Source organism: Nycticebus coucang, chromosome 5 (genome assembly GCF_027406575.1).
Source record: "Nycticebus coucang isolate mNycCou1 chromosome 5, mNycCou1.pri, whole genome shotgun sequence".
Taxonomy (NCBI): Eukaryota; Metazoa; Chordata; class Mammalia; order Primates; family Lorisidae; genus Nycticebus; species Nycticebus coucang.
In genome coordinates, this window is record NC_069784.1 from 47,575,932 (window position 1) to 47,596,090 (window position 20,159).

The following is a 20,159-nucleotide window of genomic DNA, read 5'->3' on the forward strand; positions in this document are numbered from 1 at the left end:
CTTGCTCTTAATCAGGCTAGTCTCAAACTCCTGAGCTCAAGCAGTCCACCCACCTCAGCCTCCCAGAGTGCTAGTAATTACACGCGTGAGCCACCATGCTGGCCCTGCTCTCATTAAAAAAAAAAAAAAAAACAAAAAACTGAAACTCAGCTATTTCAGATCTTTAGGGAACATGGTGGTGTATACGAAAGGAGAGGTGGGCCCTGAGCCTCCCGAGGGGTACAGTGGGAGATTCAGAGCTAAGACCCCAGGCCCAGGAAGCTTCTGGGATTGAAGATGGTGACCCCTATTCTTCACCCACCTAATCAGAACATGATTTCCATACAGGCGATAAGTATCCCACTCTTACTCCTCACCTGCTTTGGGACTGGGCCAAGAGATCCTATAAATAAGTTGAGTCACCAGAACTGCTGTGGTGTGGATGAATGTTATCTCTCAGCCTGGTTTGTTATCAGAGTTTATGAGAAAGTTAATTAAGGATCTCTTTATGTCTATTCTGAAATGATGTTTTCCTTTGGTAAGTAGACTGTTTTAAGCTATGAAGCAGAAAGATCCACTTTTTAAAATAGCATAGATACAAGGTGAGCATATTCTCAAAGAGAGATACAGCTTACTCATCTATGTAATTCATTAATGTCATCTGACACATTTGTTTTCGTGTATGTGTGTGTGTGTGTGTATTTTAGCAGGAAGATGATTTAAAAGTTTTTAAACCCCAATCTTATTTAGAATATCAGTGTGAAGGATTATCATCTGTGAGTTTCAGATTAAATGTGCTTTGGGTTCCAGTTAGAAATTCATCTGTAAAAATTCAGATATTAATTGAATCAGTATATCAAACGCAAGATATTTGTTGAATTAATTTGAATCATTAGCATTTATATTAAAGGTAAGCTAGACTCTAAAAAGTTTGGGTTTTATTAATATTATTTTGTATTATTATAACCATTTATAGTACACAGTGAAATAATCACCTAGTATATCTTTTAACCTTTAAATTCATAAAGGATAAGTATTGATTTAGGTCCTTAGAACTGGAAAGAGCAGAGAAAGCTTAGGCTCTCTTACTGTCTATTTGCTTTTAATAACTGGTAGATCAAGATACAATTCATAGGCCATAAAATTCTTCCATTTATGGTAGTAATTCAGTGGTTTTTCACTATATCCGGAGTTGTGTAACCATCACCACTATTTTATTTCAGAACATTTTAATCACCCCAAAATGAAACCCTGTTCTCATTAGAAGTCACCCCATGTCTTTGACCCTGGCAACCACCCGTTTACTTGGCGTCACTATAAATTCATCTCTTTCATGTGAATTGAATTACTTGTGGACTTTCATGACTGACTTCTTCCATGTAGCATAGTATTTTGAAGGTCCACCCACATCGTAGCATGTATCAGTACTTCATCCATTTTTATGGTTAAATAATATTCCATTGTGTACCACATTTAGTTTATCCATGCGTCTGTTGATGGACATTTAGATTATTTTCGTGTTTTGGCTATTATGCATAATGCTGCCATAAAAAATTATTATTTGAAAATAATGTCCCATTCCGTGGGTCATCTTTTCACTTTCTTGGTGACGCCCCTTGAATCACCAAAATTTTAAATTTTGATGAAGTTCAATTTCTCTGTCTTTTCCCTTTGTTGCTTGTATTTTTGATGTCTTATCTGAGAAATCATTGTCTAATCAAAGGTCGTGAAGATTTATGCCTATGTTTTGTCCTCACAGTTTTAGTTTTAGCTAAAACTAACTATTTTGGGCTGTGATTCATTTTGAGTTAATTTTCGTTTCTGGTATACAGACGGGATCCAGCTTTATATATTTTGCATGGGGATATGTGGTTGTCCTGGCACCATTTGTGGGAAAGTCTGTTTTTTCCCCCATGGACTTGTCTTGGCACCCTTGTCAAAAATCATTTAATCATAAATGTAAGGGTTTATTTTTAGACTCTCAATTCTATTCCAGTGATCTACATTTCTGCCTTTATACAAGTATCATCACATTGTCTGATTACTGTAGCTTTATGGTTAGTTTTAAAATCAAGATGTTGGAAAGACTTTCTACCTTTGATCTTTTTCAAGATTGCTTCAGCTATTCTGAGTCCCTTGTATTTCCATATGACTTTTAGGATCAGCCTGTTAATTTCTATAAAAAAGACAGGTGGGACTCCTAGGGATTGTGTTGAGTCTGTACACCAGTTTGGAGAGTGTTACCATTTGACAATACTGGTTTTCAATGCATAAGCATGGAATGTCTTCCCATTCATTTAGGTCTTTTAATTTCTTTTTTTTTTTTTATATATATATTTTTTTGTAGAGACAGAGTTTCACTTTATTGCCCTCGGTAGAGTGCCGTGGCGTCACACAGCTCACAGCAACCTCCAACTTATGGGCTTAGGCGATTCTCCTGCCTCAGCCTCCCGAGTAGCTGGGACCACAGGCGCCCGCCACAATGCCTGGCTATTTTTTTGTTGCAGTTTGGCCGGGGCCGGGTATGAACCCGCCACCCTCGGTATATGGGGCCGGCGCCCTGCTCACTGAGCCACAGGCGCCGCCCAGGTCTTTTAATTTCTTTCTGTAATGTTTTCTAGTTTCCAATGTACAAATTTTGAACTGCTTTTGTTAAACTTAACCTATTTTCATTGTTTTTGATGCGATTACAAATGGAATTGCTTTCTTTATTTCTGTTTTCCTTTTTTTGGAATTGCTTTCTTAATTTTCAGCTTGTTCATTTCAGTTATATTACAGAAACACAATTTTTTTTTTTTTTTTTGAGAGTTTCACTGTGTCACCCTCAGTAGAGTACTGTGGCATCACAGCTCACAGCAACCTCAAACTTCTGGACTTAAGCGATTCTCTTGCCTCAGCCTCCCAAGTAGCTGGAACTACAGGTGCCCACCACAATACTGGCTATTTTGTTGTTGTTGTTGCAATTGTCATTGTTGCCCTAGCTGGCCCAGGCTGGGTTTGAACCCGCCACCCTGGGTGTATGTGGCCGGCACCCTACCCACTGGGCTATAGGCGCCACCACAATCTTTTTATTTTATATTGATCTTATATCCTATAACCTTGCTGAACTTGTTTATTAGTTCTAATATTTTGTTGAAACCGCTTACATTACAATTTTCAAAATACAAGATTATATTATGTAGGAATAGAGATAGTTTTATTTCTCCATTTTCAAGCTTAATATCTTGTATTTCTTTTTCTTACCTAATTGCCCTGGCTAAAATTTCTAATATGGTATTGAATAGAAGTACCACAAATAAACATTCTTGTCTTTTTCCTGATCTTAGCGGGAAAGTGTTCAATCTTGTTTGCTACTAAGTATTATGTTAGCTGTGGGTTTTTTCATAGATGCCCTTTATTTTTTGAGGAATTCTCCTTGTATTCTCACTTTGTTGAGTGTTGTTTTCTTTTTTTATCATAGAGGTATTGAGTGTTGTCAGATGCTTTTTCTGTGTCTGTTGAGATGAGATGGTTATATGGATTCTGTTCCATAACCTGTTCTGCTGTCTGTAGGAGTCCATTCCATCTTGTTTTACATTTGTTATTTGATCTTTCTTTTAAACTGTTATGTGGAAGAGGGGAGACATAAAACCTTTTGTATCTATTTCTGGGTGAGGAATGAGTATTGAATTTATTTCTCAATTCTTTAAATCTCACCATAACAGATAAAAATCAGTCTAGCTTCCAGGTTGAATAGATTGCCTGAGGTTTTTATTATTATTTAATCCACAGAATCGTCAGGGCCAGTTCACATTTTAGTTAGGAAAAGCTGCCGTCAGCTTTTCAAGTCAACACCCAGCATAATGCTATTCCCCCAAATCCCCTCAACGGACGTTGATATGAAACTGAAAAGCGTTTGCTTCCTAGAATCAGCGGCTTACCTCCAGAAACACAACATGGGTCCCCGCAGTGGTCATCTAGACATCAGCGGCTTGCCTCCAGACACACAACAAGGGTCACAGCAGTGGTCATCTAGACATCAGCGGCTTACCTCCAGACACACAACAAGGGTCCCCTCAGTGGTCATCTAGACATCAGCGGCTTACCTCCAGACACACAACAAGGGTCACAGCAGTGTTCATCTAGAGATCAGCGGCTTACCTTCAGACACACAGCATGGGTCCCCGCAGTGGTCATCTAGACATCAGTGGCTTACCTCCAGACACACAACAAGGGTCCCCGCAGTGGTCATCTAGACATCAGCGGCTTACCTTCAGACACACAACATGGGTCCCCGCAGTGGTCATCTAGAGATCAGCGGCTTACCTCCAGACACACAACAAGGGTCCCCGCAGTGGTCATCTAGACATCAGCGGCATAGCTCCAGACACACAAGGGTCCCCACAGTGGTCATCTAGACATCAGCAGCTTGCCCCCAGACACACAAGGGTCCCTGCAGTGTTCATCTAGAGATCAGCGGCTTACCTCCAGACACACAACAAGGGTCCCTGCAGTGTTCATCTAGAGATCAGCGGCTTACCTCCAGACACACAACAAGGGTCCCTGCAGTGTTCATCTAGAGATCAGCGGCTTACCTCCAGACACACAACAGAGGTCCCTGCAGTATTCATCTAGAGATCAGCGGCTTACCTCCAGACACACAACAAGGGTCCCTGCAGTGTTCATCTAGAGATCAGCGGCTTACCTCCCAACACACAACAGAGGTCCCCACAGTGTTCATCTAGACATCAGTGGCTTACCTCCAGACACACAAGGGTCCCTGCAGTGGTCATCTAGAGATCAGTGGCTTACCCCCAGACACACAAGGGTCCCTGCAGTGGTCATCTAGAGATCAGCGGCTTACCTCCAGACACACAACAAGGGTCCCCGCAGTGGTCATCTAGAGATCAGCGGCTTACCTCCGGACACACAACAAGGGTTCCCGCAGTGGTCATCTAGAGAGCAGCGGCTTACCTCCGGACACACAACAAGGGTCCCCACAGTGGTCATCTAGAGCTCAGCAGCTTCCCTCCAGACACACAACAAGGGTCCCCTCAGTGGTCATCTAGAGATCAGCGGCTTACCTCCAGACACACAACAAGGGTCCCTGCAGTGTTCATCTTCCTGTGACCTGATTTCAGGGCCTCTTGGTATTAAGGACCAAGTGGTCCTACTAAGTCATGGCTTTCACTGACAGGAAGCATAGATAGGGAAAACGGGATTTGAATGTGTTGGTATAGACTTTGGCCTTTTAAAAGAATAACAAAAAACATTTTTCTTTTTAATATAGAAAACTTTAAATGATATTGAAGGAGAAAGAAGGAAAAGAATCATCTCTATAATCCTGTGCAGACTATTATAGGCTGTTAATTTGTGTGGTTCATATTTCTAGAATTTTTCCCTTGGATGTTTTCTTCATGACTTCAAGGTCAGGCTGTATATTCTATCACCTTTTTTCTCCCCTTTAATGTTATAAGCGCTTTCCATATTATAACAAATTCTAGGTAAATACCAACTTTAATTCTACACATACTAGAATTTGCTTAGCCATTAACCTATTGATGATGTGCAGATGGTCAGCAATTTTCGCTTTCACAAAAATACTGCCATTAAAAGCCGTTTTTAAAGGCCAGAGTTGGAAGTTGGTTTATGTTGATGTCTGTGTTTAAAATCTAAGTGGCTCTTATGCTCTCTGCAGACCAGGAATCGGGGGACTCCTAGTGACTCTGGTCATTCACATGAATTCTCTATGCCGTGGTCCTCCGTCTGTGAATTTATCTAGATAAATCCTCTCACAGAAACAGCATTAGTACAGAAATTGACCATAATGAAAATATTGCTAAGCCTGGGATAATGACCCATATTAATAGTGAGCTGTTGATTTCATTAGAAGGAAATCCACCTCTGTGACTAGCTCACCACGGCACAGGCCTTTCCCTGCAGTCCCCGTGGGTAGCACAGACGCTCTGCTGATAGCCAGAGCCAACAGGGGAAGTGAGAACTATGACCTGTGACCTAGAAGAGGCTTTTGGGGTTTTCTCTGGAAATAGTAAACATAAAGAAGAAGTCAAATTTTGGCCAAATTAGGTAAATCAATCTTTTATATTTCAGATGAAGCATATAGAAACATCATCCATCCTGAGGATTTCTTCATGTTTTATCCTTTCGTGTTCTCTTTGAAGGGAGAAAGGCCCCCCTTGGTGTGGTTCTGTTCCCTTCCATGACGTTTCTCCCCAGGGCCACTACTCACCTGTCCTGGCTCACAGGTGGTGGCATAAGTCTGCCCGTCCCCACAGAGCCGACATGGAGCACTCCACTGATCCTGCCCCCCTCACTGCTGTGGGCAGAACAGGTTCAGGGTCTAAGGACCCGAGGGAGCAGGGCTGACCCGCTGAGTTAATTGGAGGAGATGAACTCCAGAAGTAGGTTGAGTTCCCTTGTCAGCTTTGCTGTCATCCTGTTCCCAACTCCCTGGAACTGCCCTTTCATCGTGTTCTCTCTCCCCCAGCGTTAAGCCCTCGTGCTGCTCCCTGGATAACCAGAACTCTGACAGTGCCCACCCTTTCAGGGCTCCGTATTCTCCAATCATCCTTCACCTTTCTCCCAGGAAAACCAGAGTGTTCACGTACTTAAGTAGCAAAGCAATCTGATGACATCCTCTTATAGTCATCGTGTTGGAATGCAAATGTAGCCCTTTCTGTTAACTGCCTCGCTGGATGGCAGGACAGTTACTCAGTCACGATCATTTCTTCTGAAAGTTTGACAGAGGTGCTTTTTTCCTTTCTTATAATCTGAACAAGAAAGTAATGATACCTGTTTTCTTTTTCCTTCATCCTCCCTTTTCTGTTTCCTTTTCTTTTCTTGTATTCTGATCAAGAAAGTAGCGACACCTGTATTCCTTTTTATTCTCCCCCCTCCTCCCCTCCCAGGGTCGCATTCTGGCCCAGGCAGCAGCATCATGGCTCACTGCAAACCCCAAGCTCCTGGGCTCCTGGACTCAGGCTACCTGCTGCCTCAGCCTCCTGAGTGATCCCTGTAATCTTAACTCCTAATGAATTTAGAATCTGCACCCAGAGGGATCCCATAGCATTTATGTTCTAGACACTTCTTTCAGGTTTGCCTGTTCCAAGATTTTCAGAGTTGGAATAAACATTGAACTCTTCACATCAGCTTGGCTTAAAGTTAGGAAATATTGTCACCAAGAATGATATAGAGATAAGTGAAAAATAATAATTACCCCTACAGTGTTCTTAGGGAGGCATGCAATACAGATCCCGCCTGGATAGGGTTCTTTGTTTTTGTTGTTTGTGTGTGTGTTTGCTAGACTTTTGTTTTTTAGGGCAGTTTTAAGGTTCACAGCAAAATCGATCAGACAATCCTGAGAGTTTCCATATACTCCTTGCCCCACACACGCGTAGCCTCTTCTTTTAAAGGAATATGCAGGCTGCCTCGGTTTCCCCTGGTGAACCGGAGCCGTGCCTTCAGCATTCCCACCAAACTTCATAGAAACATCGATGTTGGATGTCTGTGTTTCAGCCTCTTAACAGCAGGGCCCCACGCACAGCGCAGGGAGCCCACTCACTCCACTGAGTCCAAGGACATCCCTGGTTCGGTCCCTGTCCCTCTGACTGCCAGGCCACCTCAGCCTAGAAGTGAACAGCCTAGGATACACCTGGGTGGGAAGTGGGGGTGGTCATCACAGAAAAGGTAAAAGAAAAGCCTGAGTGAAGCATCTCTTTAGGCATAGTTCCCTTTGGGCTGTGATCCTGAGATGAAGAGGCTCTTTTGGATGCGCCGAATGCACATGTTTCTGAACATGAGAGAGGCGACCTCAGAACACCTATTTTGTAAGTTTCTAGACCAGTTCCCAGAAAAGGGAACCACATTTAGACACCGGTTGGGGGGCCAAGGATGGAGTTTGACAAAAGTGTGAAAGAGAATAATGAGGCCAGCGTTACTTTCTTCCAGGTCCTCTATTCAATGCCTCTGTGCACTCAGACACACCGTCAGTCATCCGGGGAGATCTGATCAAGTTGTTCTGCATCATCACTGTTGAAGGAGCAGCTCTGGATCCAGGTACCAGTCTCTCCTCCCCTTCGCCCTCCCCACATTGCTTTTTGTAAATGTTTCTCACGTCATCCCACAGTGTTACACAGATGTGGGTGTCAGAGGTTGTGTCTCCCTGACTACCTGGCTCAGCACTTACACTTATTGGGTATTTAATAATTACACATTGAATGAATGCATCTATCTGCAAGATGAGTTGGAAATACATCCAGACTGTGAGTGTGCGTTTTCAAGGTGATCTGGCTGGTTCGAAGCCCACTGGCAGGGGCCAGCTCCCTCTCCTGTATCTTTCAGTCATATGTTCACTCAGATGTTTATTGTGATCCTTTGATGTGCAAGTTCTGCTCTAGATGCAAAGACCAGGGGAGTGAGCAAAAGGCTCCAAGTCTACCCTCATGGAGCTTGCAAAGTATTTAAGGACACAGGCAAGAAGTAAAGTGCCATACGAGGTCTGACAGTTAAGTTCTAGAACTCATCCTAGAAAACGTGCTACATACCTCATTGCTAAATGTTACAACAGTCACCTTAGAAGTGCTCCTCTTCCAAAGCTATGCACCAATGACACTGCCTAGTCTACTCTTTAAAGCAATTTAGGAATTCTTTTTTTTTTTTTTTTTGGAGTGGTTATCAAAGCTGTCCTTGTATCATCCTTCATGTCCTGAATGTCATCAAAATGTCTTCCTTTTGACATTTATCTTCAGGCAAAGAAAAAATGTCATCGAGGGCCCGATCAGGTGAGGAGGGAGGGTGTTCCAACACGGTGATTTGTTTACTGGCTAAAAACTCCCTCACACAGTGCTGTGTGAGCTGGTGCATTATCGCGATGCAAGAGCCCTGGGTTGTTGGTGAAGATTTTCAGTTCAGAGTTTTCTGTTTCTGTATCAATGTTTACTCAGTCTGCTATGCTTTTCATAGTCGGCTGACAATTTTGATGCACAATTGGATGAATTTTTGCAATCTTTATATCAATTCTGCTTCTTACTTACTGTCCTGACTTTCATCAGTGACCCTTTCTTTCCCTCAGAAAAATGTTTTAATCCACTTGTACACATCCATTTTCTTCTTGGCACTATCCCCATAAATTTGTACTAACATATCCCTGATTTTACTTTCACTCTTGCTGACTCTAACAAGAAATTTACAAATGTTTGTTCATTGCCCTAATTCCAGCTCTGACACTCTGAGACACACGCAAACATGTAACAACAGTAATGAACGCCACTCAGCAAGACAGCACCACACATCGACACGGACACAGCTGTGAGACACTGGTATACCAAGGTCACGAAACCCCACTGAGTTGTTTGTATAGTGCCGCCAATGTAAGAGCACAGTGGCAAGTTCCTGAACTCTATTGTCAGACCTCATGTAATAGCAGGTAGTGATTGATGCTGTGAAGAAATATGGAGAAAGGGAGTAGCAGATGGCCAGGGGAGCAGTATTGTAGTTAGAGTTCTTAGGAAATCTTGTAAATCTTTTCTTTGCAGAAAATATTAGCATTGCCAACAGGATGCCTCAGAGTCGTGGGACCTATCAGTCTTACTCCTTTTCTGCTTGGCCCCATTCAGTGACCGGTTGATGTCCCTCTCTCATTCATCAACTCTAAGGGCTTGCAAAAACACTGAATGTTGGCTCAGCACCTATAGCTCAAGCGGCTAAGGTGCCAGCCACATACATCAGAACTGGCGGGTTCAAATCCAGCCTGGGCTTGCCAAACAACAATGACAACTACAACCAAAAAATAGCTGGGCGTTGTGGCGAGCTCCTGTAGTCCCAGCTACTTGGGAGGCTGAGGCAAGAGAATCGCTTGAGCCCAGGAGTTTGACGTTGCTGTGAGCTGTGATGCCAAGGCACTCTACCCAGGGTAACAGTTTGAGGCTCTGTCTCAAAAAAAAAAAAAAAAAACACTGAATGCACTTAGGGTGTCTCTGTTGCTCAGTAGACTGTCCCCACACGCTTCCTTAGGCCAGAATGTACAGGGCTCATGGTTCCTGTGCGAAGGCCACTGGGAGTGCAGTCCTGGAGAAGAAAGCAAAAACAGGTGTTCATTCTGTGTACTGGGAAATCTAAGCAAAGGCAGGGTGGCCTGTAGTGAATCCAGAGATAGCAACTAAGCAGGGACTGGGCAGAGGCTTAGGGACCCCTGTCTAGGGCTGGCCCCTGCAGGACTTCCAGTTAAAGGTTTAGGTCAGCAAATATTTTCTGTACAGGACCCAGGTAGGAAACATATTTGGTTCTGTGGGCCAAATGATCTCTGGCTACTACCCAACACTGCCATGGTCTAATCAAATGGGTATAGTTGTATTCGGAGAAATTTTATTTATAGAAACAGGTGGTAGGCTGGACTCAGCCTGCAGGCTGTGGTCTACTGAGCCCTGGGCTAGTTGATTGATAGCAAATTTGGCTCTCTTAGAGAAGCTGAACATGGCTGATCTTTAAAAATAGGAAAAAGGAGGGGAGTTTGTGGAAATTACCAAAAAGGGAAAAGACAGAAACCCATCCAAACAAGCAGAGGTGGTTCGATGTGTTCATGGGGGTGAAGGAATGAGGCACCATCACTGTACTTGAGATGTGGGGGACCGAGAATGCAGAGTGGGACTCAGAGGTGGAAATGAAGGTGAAAGTGGAAGAGACCACCAGGAAAAAGGGGGCATCCGTTTTCTACATTGTAATATTATTTTTGCCCTTAAAACTAATTTATAATATATACAAAGGTAAATCCTTTAAATGCTATTTCTCCGTAAATGAATGTGATACCAGTTGCCCCTTCCCCCTTTTTGAGACAGAGTCTCACTTTGTCACCCTAAATAGAGTGCTGTAGTGTCATAGCTCACAGCAATCTCATACTCTTGGGCTCAAGTGACCCTCTTGCCCCAGCTTCCTGAGTAGCTGGGACTACGGGTGTGCTCCACAACGCCTGGCTAGCTTTTTCTGTTTTTAGTAGAGACCCGGGCTCGCTGTTGCTTTTGTGCCCTTAATAAGTCTTTCACCCAAGCATAGTTGCAAAAGCTATACGTGGCTATTATCTTTCAGATCACAGTTTTCCAGAACTTTGTATTCTTGGACTGTATGTGTAGAAGATTCTGAAAAATTAAACACAAGTTACAATTCAGTGGTCCCCACACCCCCACGGGCTGTGATGGGCATTCTCTCTGGTGAGGGACGTGTCGTGTGAGTGGGGTGAGGGCAGCAGCCTGAGCAGAGACAGGGGCGAGTGTGCACGTGGCGGGTTGAAGGAGCACCCCCAGAACTGTGAGGCAGAGCGGAGAAGGGGAAGGCGGAGCTGTGACTCGAGAGCAAGTCTAACTCCTCATGGAGCACGAGCTGAGCCAGAGTGCTGCCCAGCTTGAGGTAAGGGGGTCCTGAGTGGCTGTCCTGTGTGGCCAAGGAGTGAGGTATTTCCCAGCCTCCAAGAGGTGGCTTCCTTTAGTGGAGCCAAGCCTGTGGATAAGGGCATAGGTAGGTAGTGCGGGGATGTTAGCAGCCAGCACCTGCAGCCGCTGGGGCCATAGGGCGCCAGCCAGTCTGGACAGGGCTTCAGTAGGATGAGCTGCGGGTGGCAGAGCCCTTCCTGTGCACAGCGTCTGTTTGCAGGACCCTGCGGTTAAACTCTGTTGCTGATGTTATCGTGGTGACCGGCTGTTACTGAACACTTAACTGTGCTCTAGCTACTGTTCTGAGCATTTTTAGAAGTGTAATTAATTTAACCATGGGTGCTATGTCATTTTTATTTTTTAAAGCATTTTTTTTTTTTTTTTTTTTTGAGACAGTGTCTCACTATGTCACCCTCATGGCATCACAGCTCACAGCAACCTCGAACTCTTCAGCTTAAGCAATTCTCTTGCCTCAGCCTCCCAAGTAGCTGGGACTACAGGCGCCCGCCACAACGCCCGACGTATCTTTTGTTGCAGTTGTCATTGTTGTTTCGGGGGCAAACCCGCCACCCTTGGTGTATGTGGCTGGTGCCATAACCACTGTGCTACGAGGGCCGAGCCTTTTTTAAAGTTTATTTTATTTATTTATTTAGAGACAGTCTGACTCTGTCACCCTGGGTAGAGTGCCATTGTGTCATCATAGGTCACAGCAACCTCAGGCCTTTGAGGTCAGGCAAACCTCAGCCTCCAGAGCAGCTGGGATTACAGGCGCCCTCTATCACACCTGGCTAATTTTTCTATAGTTTTTTTGTGGAGACAGGGTTTTGGTCTTGGTCAGGCTGGTCTTAACCTGCTGAGCTCAAGGAATCCATCCGTCTTGGTCTCCCTGAGAATTAGGATAATAGCCATGAGGCCAGCGTGTCATTTTTCTTTACTAATGAGGAAACTAAGTCTCAGTGAGCTTAAGTGGTTCCCAGAGGTCACAGAGTAGATAAGTGACGGTGCTGAGATTCTAGCCCGGCATCCTGGCCTTGGAGGCTGGCTCCCACCTAGTAAGGTGGCAAGTAGCGGGAAGACAGTTGTGACTCTTGGCCTTCAGTAACCATCTGGCACCTGCAGGTGATGGCAGCTCTGAATTAAGCGTTTTCCTGAGTATGCGAGAATGACCCTGGTGCCCACTCTGCCCCGGCGCCATGAGGGTGTGAGGAAGTTTACAGCCCTCCCTGTGCCTCCAGGGAGCTGGTCTTCTTGGAGAGATGCTGGGAACAAGAAAATTTTATGCTCAAGGGCCATAGTGGGTCAGTAAGGGAGAAAAATTAAAGACACTACATTGTTAGGGTGAGCTGAAAAGGAGTTCTCCTTTGGATAATTTTATAGAAATTGTTGCTTTTGGCTTTGCTTATATTCTTTCTTAACATGTAGGCATCTAAAAGTAATTTATTTGCTTTATAATGTGCTCTTTGAGGTTATTAGTGTATTTTTACTAAATGAATAAATGTTACCTTTTGTTCAACAAAAATATGGTATTTATCATTAGTATAAAAAACCTTCTCAAGTAGATTGTGGATAATTATTGTGTCTACAGTCCTTTGTTGCGTGCTGGGGGAACCTCAGTCGGCACAGCTGACATTGGTGGGTCGCAGTCGATGGAAGAGGTCAAGGGCTTCTGGTGTCTGTTCTCTTTTCACATTCCATGAGAATTGCCACTTGTGCCAAAGGCTTCTTTCTCTTATGCCCACATTAATTTTTTTGAGGCTGTTAGAACCTTAATTTCGCAGAGTACTTTACGATTCAGCAGTGTTACTCTCTGGGACTGTTAAACTGTGTTCAGTTTTCTCAGCTTGACATTTTTTTCCTTTTGTTTTGAACTTGGGCACTTGTGCAAGGGAAAAAAAAAAACCACAGTGAGCAATAAAATGTAAACTGTTTACAACTCTAAATTTTGTACAATTTGTTTTACGTACCTTTTTTCAATACAACTGTATTTAGTGTCCTTCTGTGTTGGGTTTTCTGCCTGAGATGTCAAATGACCTATTCTCTCTGGGGGAGAGAGCAAGTGACGTGACTGCGTACCAGTTTTCTGTACCGTATTCTCCGTGAGAGGCAGTTTGGGGCCCTGACTTTTCTTCCCTTGACTCCTTAGGTTGAGTGGTGACAGCAGAGGGGTTAAGAGGAACTCTGGAGCTGGACTACCCGCTGGGTGCATGACCTTGAACAGGGGGGCAGTATGACAGTGCCTTCATCACAGGGCTGCTGTGGGGACGCAGTGAGACCCAGGGCCCACACGCTGTCGTAGTCAGGGTTGCACACTCGGCTGCTGTGTGTGTTACTTCTGCCCATGGCACTGACCCCAGGGTTTTGACTTGGTAATCTGTAGACGACATGGCCTTCGATGTGTCCTGGTTTGCTGTGCATTCCTTCGGCCTGGACAAGGCTCCTGTCCTCCTGTCTTCGCTGGATCGGAAGGGGATCGTGACCACGGCCCAGAGGGACTGGAAGAGCAGCCTCAGCCTGGAGCGTGTGAGTGCATTGGAGTTCCTGCTGCAAGTGCATGGCTCCGAGGACCAGGACTTTGGCAACTACTACTGTTCTGTGACTCCCTGGGTGAAGTCACCAACAGGTTCCTGGCAGAAGGAGGCAGAGATCCACTCCAAGCCCATCTTTATAACTGTGAAGATGGATGGTAAGAATGCCACACTAGTCTCTCTCTGCCCAGGCTGCAGCTGACAGGTCCAGGTGTGCGCCATTTTGCCACAGCCCATGCTGCCTTCTTTCTAGACCTGTCCTGGGCCCGCACCACAGAGAGCACAGGCAGCCCTTGCTATTTTCCCAGACTCGCTGTCATAGACTGGTGACACCATCAGGAAATGATTTTTAAGACTTACTAGAAAAATTGGCTGGTCATAGTGGCTCATGCCTGTAATCCTAGCACTCTGGGAGGTTGAGGCAAGAAAGATCACTTGAACCCAGGAGTTCGAGGTTGCAAGAGCTATGAAGCCATGACACTCTAACCTTAGGCAACAGAGAGAGACTGTCTCAAAAAAAAAAAAAAAACAAAAGATTTACTAGAAAAAAAAAATTTTTTTTTTTTTTTGAGACACAGTATCAAGCCGTCGTACTGGGTAGAGTGCTGTGGCATCGAAGCTCACAGCAACCTCAAACTCTTGGGCTCAAGCGATCCTCTTGCCTCAGCCTCCCAAGTAGCTGGCTCTCCAAGTGCCTGCCACAATGCCTGGCTATTTTTTAGAGACAGGGTCTCACTCTTGCTCAGGCTTGTCTGGAACTTCCAAGTTTAGGCAATTTATCCACCTCAGCCTCCCAAAGTTCTAAGATTACAGGTGTTAGCCACTGCTCCTGGTCTACTAAGAAAATTTTGGAGCCTTTGCCTATTTGATAAATTTTCTAGAAACCCACTTTACTCTATGCTAGGGTTGGGGTTGATAGGGATTCTGGCAGGCAGAGGACAGCCTGGAGAGGAAGGGCTCAGTCAGCAGGTGTGGCTGTGGCTTGGTTACCTGGCTCTCTTACTCTCCTGCTGGCTTTGCTTTTTGGAGAAGGGGGGTGCCTCCTGGAGTCTCTGCCACAGAGTGGATACTTTGTGGAGTCCCAAGGTGGGAGCTCCTGCCCTCATTGGCCCATGCTGACCACTAGGTCAACCTAGCCAGACAGTCAGCTGTATTCCCCAAGCAGCCCAGAGTGCTCAGAGAACAAAGAAACATGTTCACAAGATATGTGTCTCCTTTGGAAAGTAAATGTTAATTGAAAAACCTCTGTGGAGAGAACTCCAGAGCCTCTGGGGTCTGTAGAAGCCTTTTGAATGTGTTTCCCTAATGATACGTCAGTTTGGGGGAGATGGAAATTGGAGCCCCAGCTTCCACAGATCACTTAGCCTTTCTGCTCATTTCCCATCTCGTAAGGCTGTTTTGAAAATTAAACCATGTTAAATGTAAGGCACCTAGCAGTGTGGCAGGGTCACCCAAGGAGCACTGATACTTTGGGGAAGGGAAGATGGGATTTCCAGGGTAGAAGAATCTAATGGTGTTTGTGCATTTCTGAAACTTAAATCATCTATAAGCTATTTGTGTTTTGGAAATTCCTTGCTTAAAGTAACTGCATGTGAAAACCCAGATTTACCAAATAAGTAAGGGAGTGATTATTCACTTTGCTAGATAATTTACTATAGTGTTACTTAAAATAGCTCCCTTAGTACACTTCAGTTATTTGATGCATAGAATTGATTTATGCAGTTTTTTTAAGGATGCATCTGCTGCTGAATGTGCAGTGCCCTTATACTGACTTTTAAAAATCAATCTCCTGCCAAAACCCTAAAAAGCAAGTTGACATTCAAAGGCATCAAGTGAAATCTTTTTTATGGTTTTTATTCTCTCTTACAGAACTGGGTGGAGAGGTGTTTGCTCTTTTTATTATTTTTTTATTTTTTTGACAGATAGGGCTGAACGGCTCTTGTCTCCAGTGCTGTGGTTGGTGCTGGGTACAGGATGGGAGAGGGCTGACCCCTCAGTGAATCCTGCTGTGGGTGGAGGGAGGGCGGCAGTGGTGTCCCCAAGGCAGCTCCCTGTGAAGCACTAACCACTTCCCTTTTGATCTCTCCCTCCCAGTGCTGGACGCCTTCAAGTACCCCCTCTTGATCGGCGTTGGTCTGTCCACTGTCATTGGGCTGTTGTCCTGCCTCATTGGGTACTGCAGCTCCCACTGGTGCTGTAAGAAGGAGGTTCAGGAGACCAGGCGTGAGCGCCGCCGGCTCATGTCAATGGAGATGGACTAGGCTGGCCCAGGAAGGGAGTGACAGAGTGACCGAGGAACGTTCCAGCAACAATTGGGGCGAGAAGAGGACAGTGATCTTTTAAAGCAAAGTGTGTTACACTAAAAACCAGTCCTCTCTAATCTCAGGTGGGACTTGGCGCGCTCCCCTTTCTGCATGTCAAGTTCTGAGCGCGGACACATTTACCAGCACACAGCTCTTCTTCCCACGGCACTTTCTGTAACAATCGAGTGTGTGTTTTCCCAACTGCAGCTTTTTAATGGTTAACCTTTGTCTAATTTTTTTCTCCTGCCAGTTTATAGATTCTCTGACGTGTGTGTGTTTATAGCTTTGTTTCGAGGAGTTGTGGTGAGGAAGGGGGTGATGGCGTTCGGGGTTCTGTGTCTTGGGTGAGGATGGGCCTGACCGGTGAGAGCCGGCTTCCAGGGCAGAGGCGTGTGTAAGAGACTGCTGCTAACAGCCACCCTCCACCCCCGCCGGGAGACAACACGGGCCTATGCCAAGGCTGATTTGTGGCTTTTACTTTTCTACCCCACCCCTATTTTCAGGGGTTTAGACTACATTTGAAATCTAAACTTAGAGCATATAACTTCTATTGAGCCCAAATGCTTTTTTTCTTTCCTTTTTTTTTTGGCTCCTCTGCCTTTTTTCCATTTCTTTTGTATTTGTTTTATGTGACAGTGCTGAAGTGGCAGCCCTGGAATCTAGAATTTGGCTCTCCACCGAGCACCTTATCTTGCCACCTTAGCCTTAAGAATGAAGATAAAGAAAAATAAAACAACCACCTCTGTCTAGGGCAGCAAGAAGATCTGCAAGGAAGAGGAGGTTGGGGACAAGGAAAGGAACAGACACTCACTCCAATAGTTCTGAGGCCACTGTGCCTCAGGGACCCCAGGGACAGCCGAGGAAAGACTCTGGGAAGTTAGGTTTGTGCAGCTTCAGCCAGGAGGGTCCATTGTGTCAGCTGCGAATTAGGGGGCAGAGGCCACCACCATTCCCCTTTCCTGCCCTTGGCGGGAGACAGAGGCATTGGCCACCAAGGGGCTTGCTGGTGGCCACAGAAAGGCCACGTCCTTCACGTGCTGCTTGGGCTCCTTACCGTGAAGGCAGATGGCTACTTGCAAGACTGACTTCAAGGAATCAAATTGCCTGGAAGAACCGTGTATTTTCCATGACCTTTTCAGTCCTTCAGGCCTTTTTAAGATCCACTGCAGGGGGCGCGTGCGAGAGTATCCTCTGTGCTATGTTTGCCTTCCTATTAGGACATGAAGGAAACCCAGCAATTTACTGTCACGTGAACAGCCTGTAGAGTAAAGCTAAGCGCGGTCTGCTTCCCGAGACTGCTCCCATCAAGAATGGGACGGTGGGCCGAAAGGGATCGACCATGTCCGTAGCTTCTGCTGCTGTATTAAAAGTGCTCCCCTCAGAGCCCCTCACCCCATGTGGCACTGGCCTTTCTGAAGCATCCCAGTGGGTTTTTCTGAGGCTCACTGGCGACTTGGACCCTAATTGCAATCTTCTGTGCTTTTATCCTGGCTGTGAAGGATCTAACGCTGCTCTGTCCTCCAAAGGGGAAAAAAGATGCATTTGTTTTGAGCAATAAAGTAATATAAAATGATGGCCATTCATGTGCAGCTCTTCGTCACCTTGGGCAGGGTGAGCCATGCTCCTCCCAGCCCAGCCGCCAGCTCCCCTGTCCCTGCTGCTCACAAGGGTTCTGCCCTTATCACTGAGTCGCCTCTGGAGGCAGATTCCCACTGAGTTTTTCCTCCCCAGGGGACCACTCATGTGATAGGAACTGTAGATTCTGCCCCATTGGGAGCAGCACAGCTGGTGGCCAGGCCCAGAGCCCAGGGCAGGGAGATTGGCAGCAGGCGTGCCCCGCCGGAACCCGAGTGACCAGCAGACGATGAGGCCTTGACAACACCAGATTGAGTATTTTCTACATGTCATTTCATAACTGCTATTTCAGAGGAGGTGGGTCACAGGTGATTGTGTAAATGGGACTTAAAGACAGAACAAATATAACAGGTGCTGTATTAGTAACAGTCAGTGCCCCCCCCCCCCCCGAGCCCTCACAGTCATTAAAAGAAGATTTGGGGTTGTCGTAGCATAGGCCCTTCTTAGGAGGAGGAACAGGTACTTAGCTCTGGGTGTGACCAGGTGGCCCCAGGTGTACATAACAGCAGGGGCTAGGTCACAGCAGACACTCAGCGGTGTTGGGTCACATGTGCTCACGCATACCTCTCCTTTCCAAACTGCTGCTGCAGTTCAGGGCTGGAGTGTTCAGGCACCGACCTCCACCCACGTGCCCTGTGTCGAGTGAGCCAGCCAGACTGCAAGTCACCTGGAGGCCGGGAGGAAGGAGGAGAAACCCCAGGGCATTGTACCAAGGACCTAATTCCTTCCAGGGTCATAAATTTGCCTGGAATGTTTTTAAAGTGTGAGATGCACTCTTTTGTTGTACCAAATAGGGCTCCCCACAAAGTGCTCTTCTGGAAGAGATTCCCACCAGCAGCCCTGGTGTGAACGAAAGAAGTACCCATGGATGAAATTGCACTTCCTAACAAAAAGAAACTTTATAAAAGTTCGGGGTTTGTTTTTTTTCTGATCCTAAAAGTAGCCCCAGAAAGAGCCTAAGCTTTGTTCAGATAGAAGCCTCGAAATTATTCTGAATCATTTACTTCATGATGTTTACATACACATTTCACTTTAAATAAAAGAAAAATGGAAACTGACTTTTTAACAACTTTTCAGATTTTTCATGTGACAGTAGAACGCTAACTCACCGACTGGGTTAAACCTTAATTTAGAAATGTATTTATTTGTGTAGCCCCTGCACCTAACTCCCCGGGGCTCCCGAGAGCCTGGTAACGGAGGCCCCTCTTGCCCAGACTTTTGTCTGTTTCCCTGGTGGCTCTTGCTTCTAGCTTTGCAGATGGCCCACAGCCATGATTTTGTCACTGACATCAGTGAGCCAAAGACTGAGCCTTTTCGGCGGGAATAATAAGCAATACTCTACAACTTGCTACTTTCAAAAAAACTTTTTCTTTTTTTAGCTTCACTGATGACAACAGAGGAAAAAGGGAACTGGGATCGGGGTAAGTTCTCCTCCGCTGTTTGACCAAATTCTCAGTGATAAATATGTGTGCAGATCACTAGAGGAAAAACGTTGACTTTCTTTTTTTAGTGTGGCACATAGGGATCTGCAAAATTTTCCGTAGATAAAGGAAGGGTCTTGTGTATTTTTGTCCATATCCAATGTTATATGAACTAAATTGTATTGTTTTTATACTGTGACCACAAATATTATGCAATGCACCATTTGTTTTTTATTTCATTAAAGGAAGTTTAATTTAAATGGAAGTTGTGTGAAGACCTTGATTTTGGCCTCTGTTATCTTTTCACCATGAGGGATTGTGCCTAAATTCCAGTTGCAACTTTAGCATCTTCCGATCTCTTTGAATCCCATAAAAGCATAGTGGATTTTCACTAACCATAAAAGAAGAAATGGACTTAATGGGATCAATGTGTGTTAACATTCCCACCAAGTATAAAGGTGAGAGCTAGGATCCGGTTACTCACAGCTCACAAAAGGTCTGTTGGTCTTTAGGGAAATTCTCATAACCTTGCTGAACCCCTCTGGAAGGAGAGAAGTTACATTGTTCCTCTGCAGATGAGGAAACAAATACCAAGTCTGTGACCATATACTGACTGGAACCAAGCAATTTTTCTGACTCGTGTGGTCTGGAGCCACACCTGCCTGGAACATACCAGCCCCTGTAATAGGAACATAGTCCTCCTACGTGGGCCACAGGTCTTCAACACGCCGGGCTCCCTGCCGGCCCCAGGGCAGGTCCTGGCCTTGGCTGGTCTCTCCCATTGACTCTGTTGGCCTCACTTGTGTCCTGTTCAGGGACTGCCGCATGTTGTGAGTTATTCAAGGGCTGGGTCTATATCCGAGTCACTGACAGTGC

At 45.3% G+C, this 20,159-nt stretch overlaps 1 protein-coding gene across 1 annotated transcript in view; it reads left to right on the forward strand.

Annotated features, from left to right (window-relative positions):
- The window catches only part of PTGFRN (prostaglandin F2 receptor inhibitor), a 77,677-nt gene extending 58,134 nt beyond the window's left edge, over positions 1-19,543 (forward strand). The window contains exons 7-9 of the mRNA XM_053591239.1: positions 7,927-8,034; positions 13,777-14,082; positions 16,019-19,543. Of these exons, the coding sequence (XP_053447214.1) occupies positions 7,927-8,034; positions 13,777-14,082; positions 16,019-16,185 (581 nt within the window). The 3' untranslated portion in view covers positions 16,186-19,543. The remainder of the gene's footprint in view (positions 1-7,926; positions 8,035-13,776; positions 14,083-16,018) is intronic.
- The last annotated feature ends 616 nt before the right edge of the window (positions 19,544-20,159 follow it).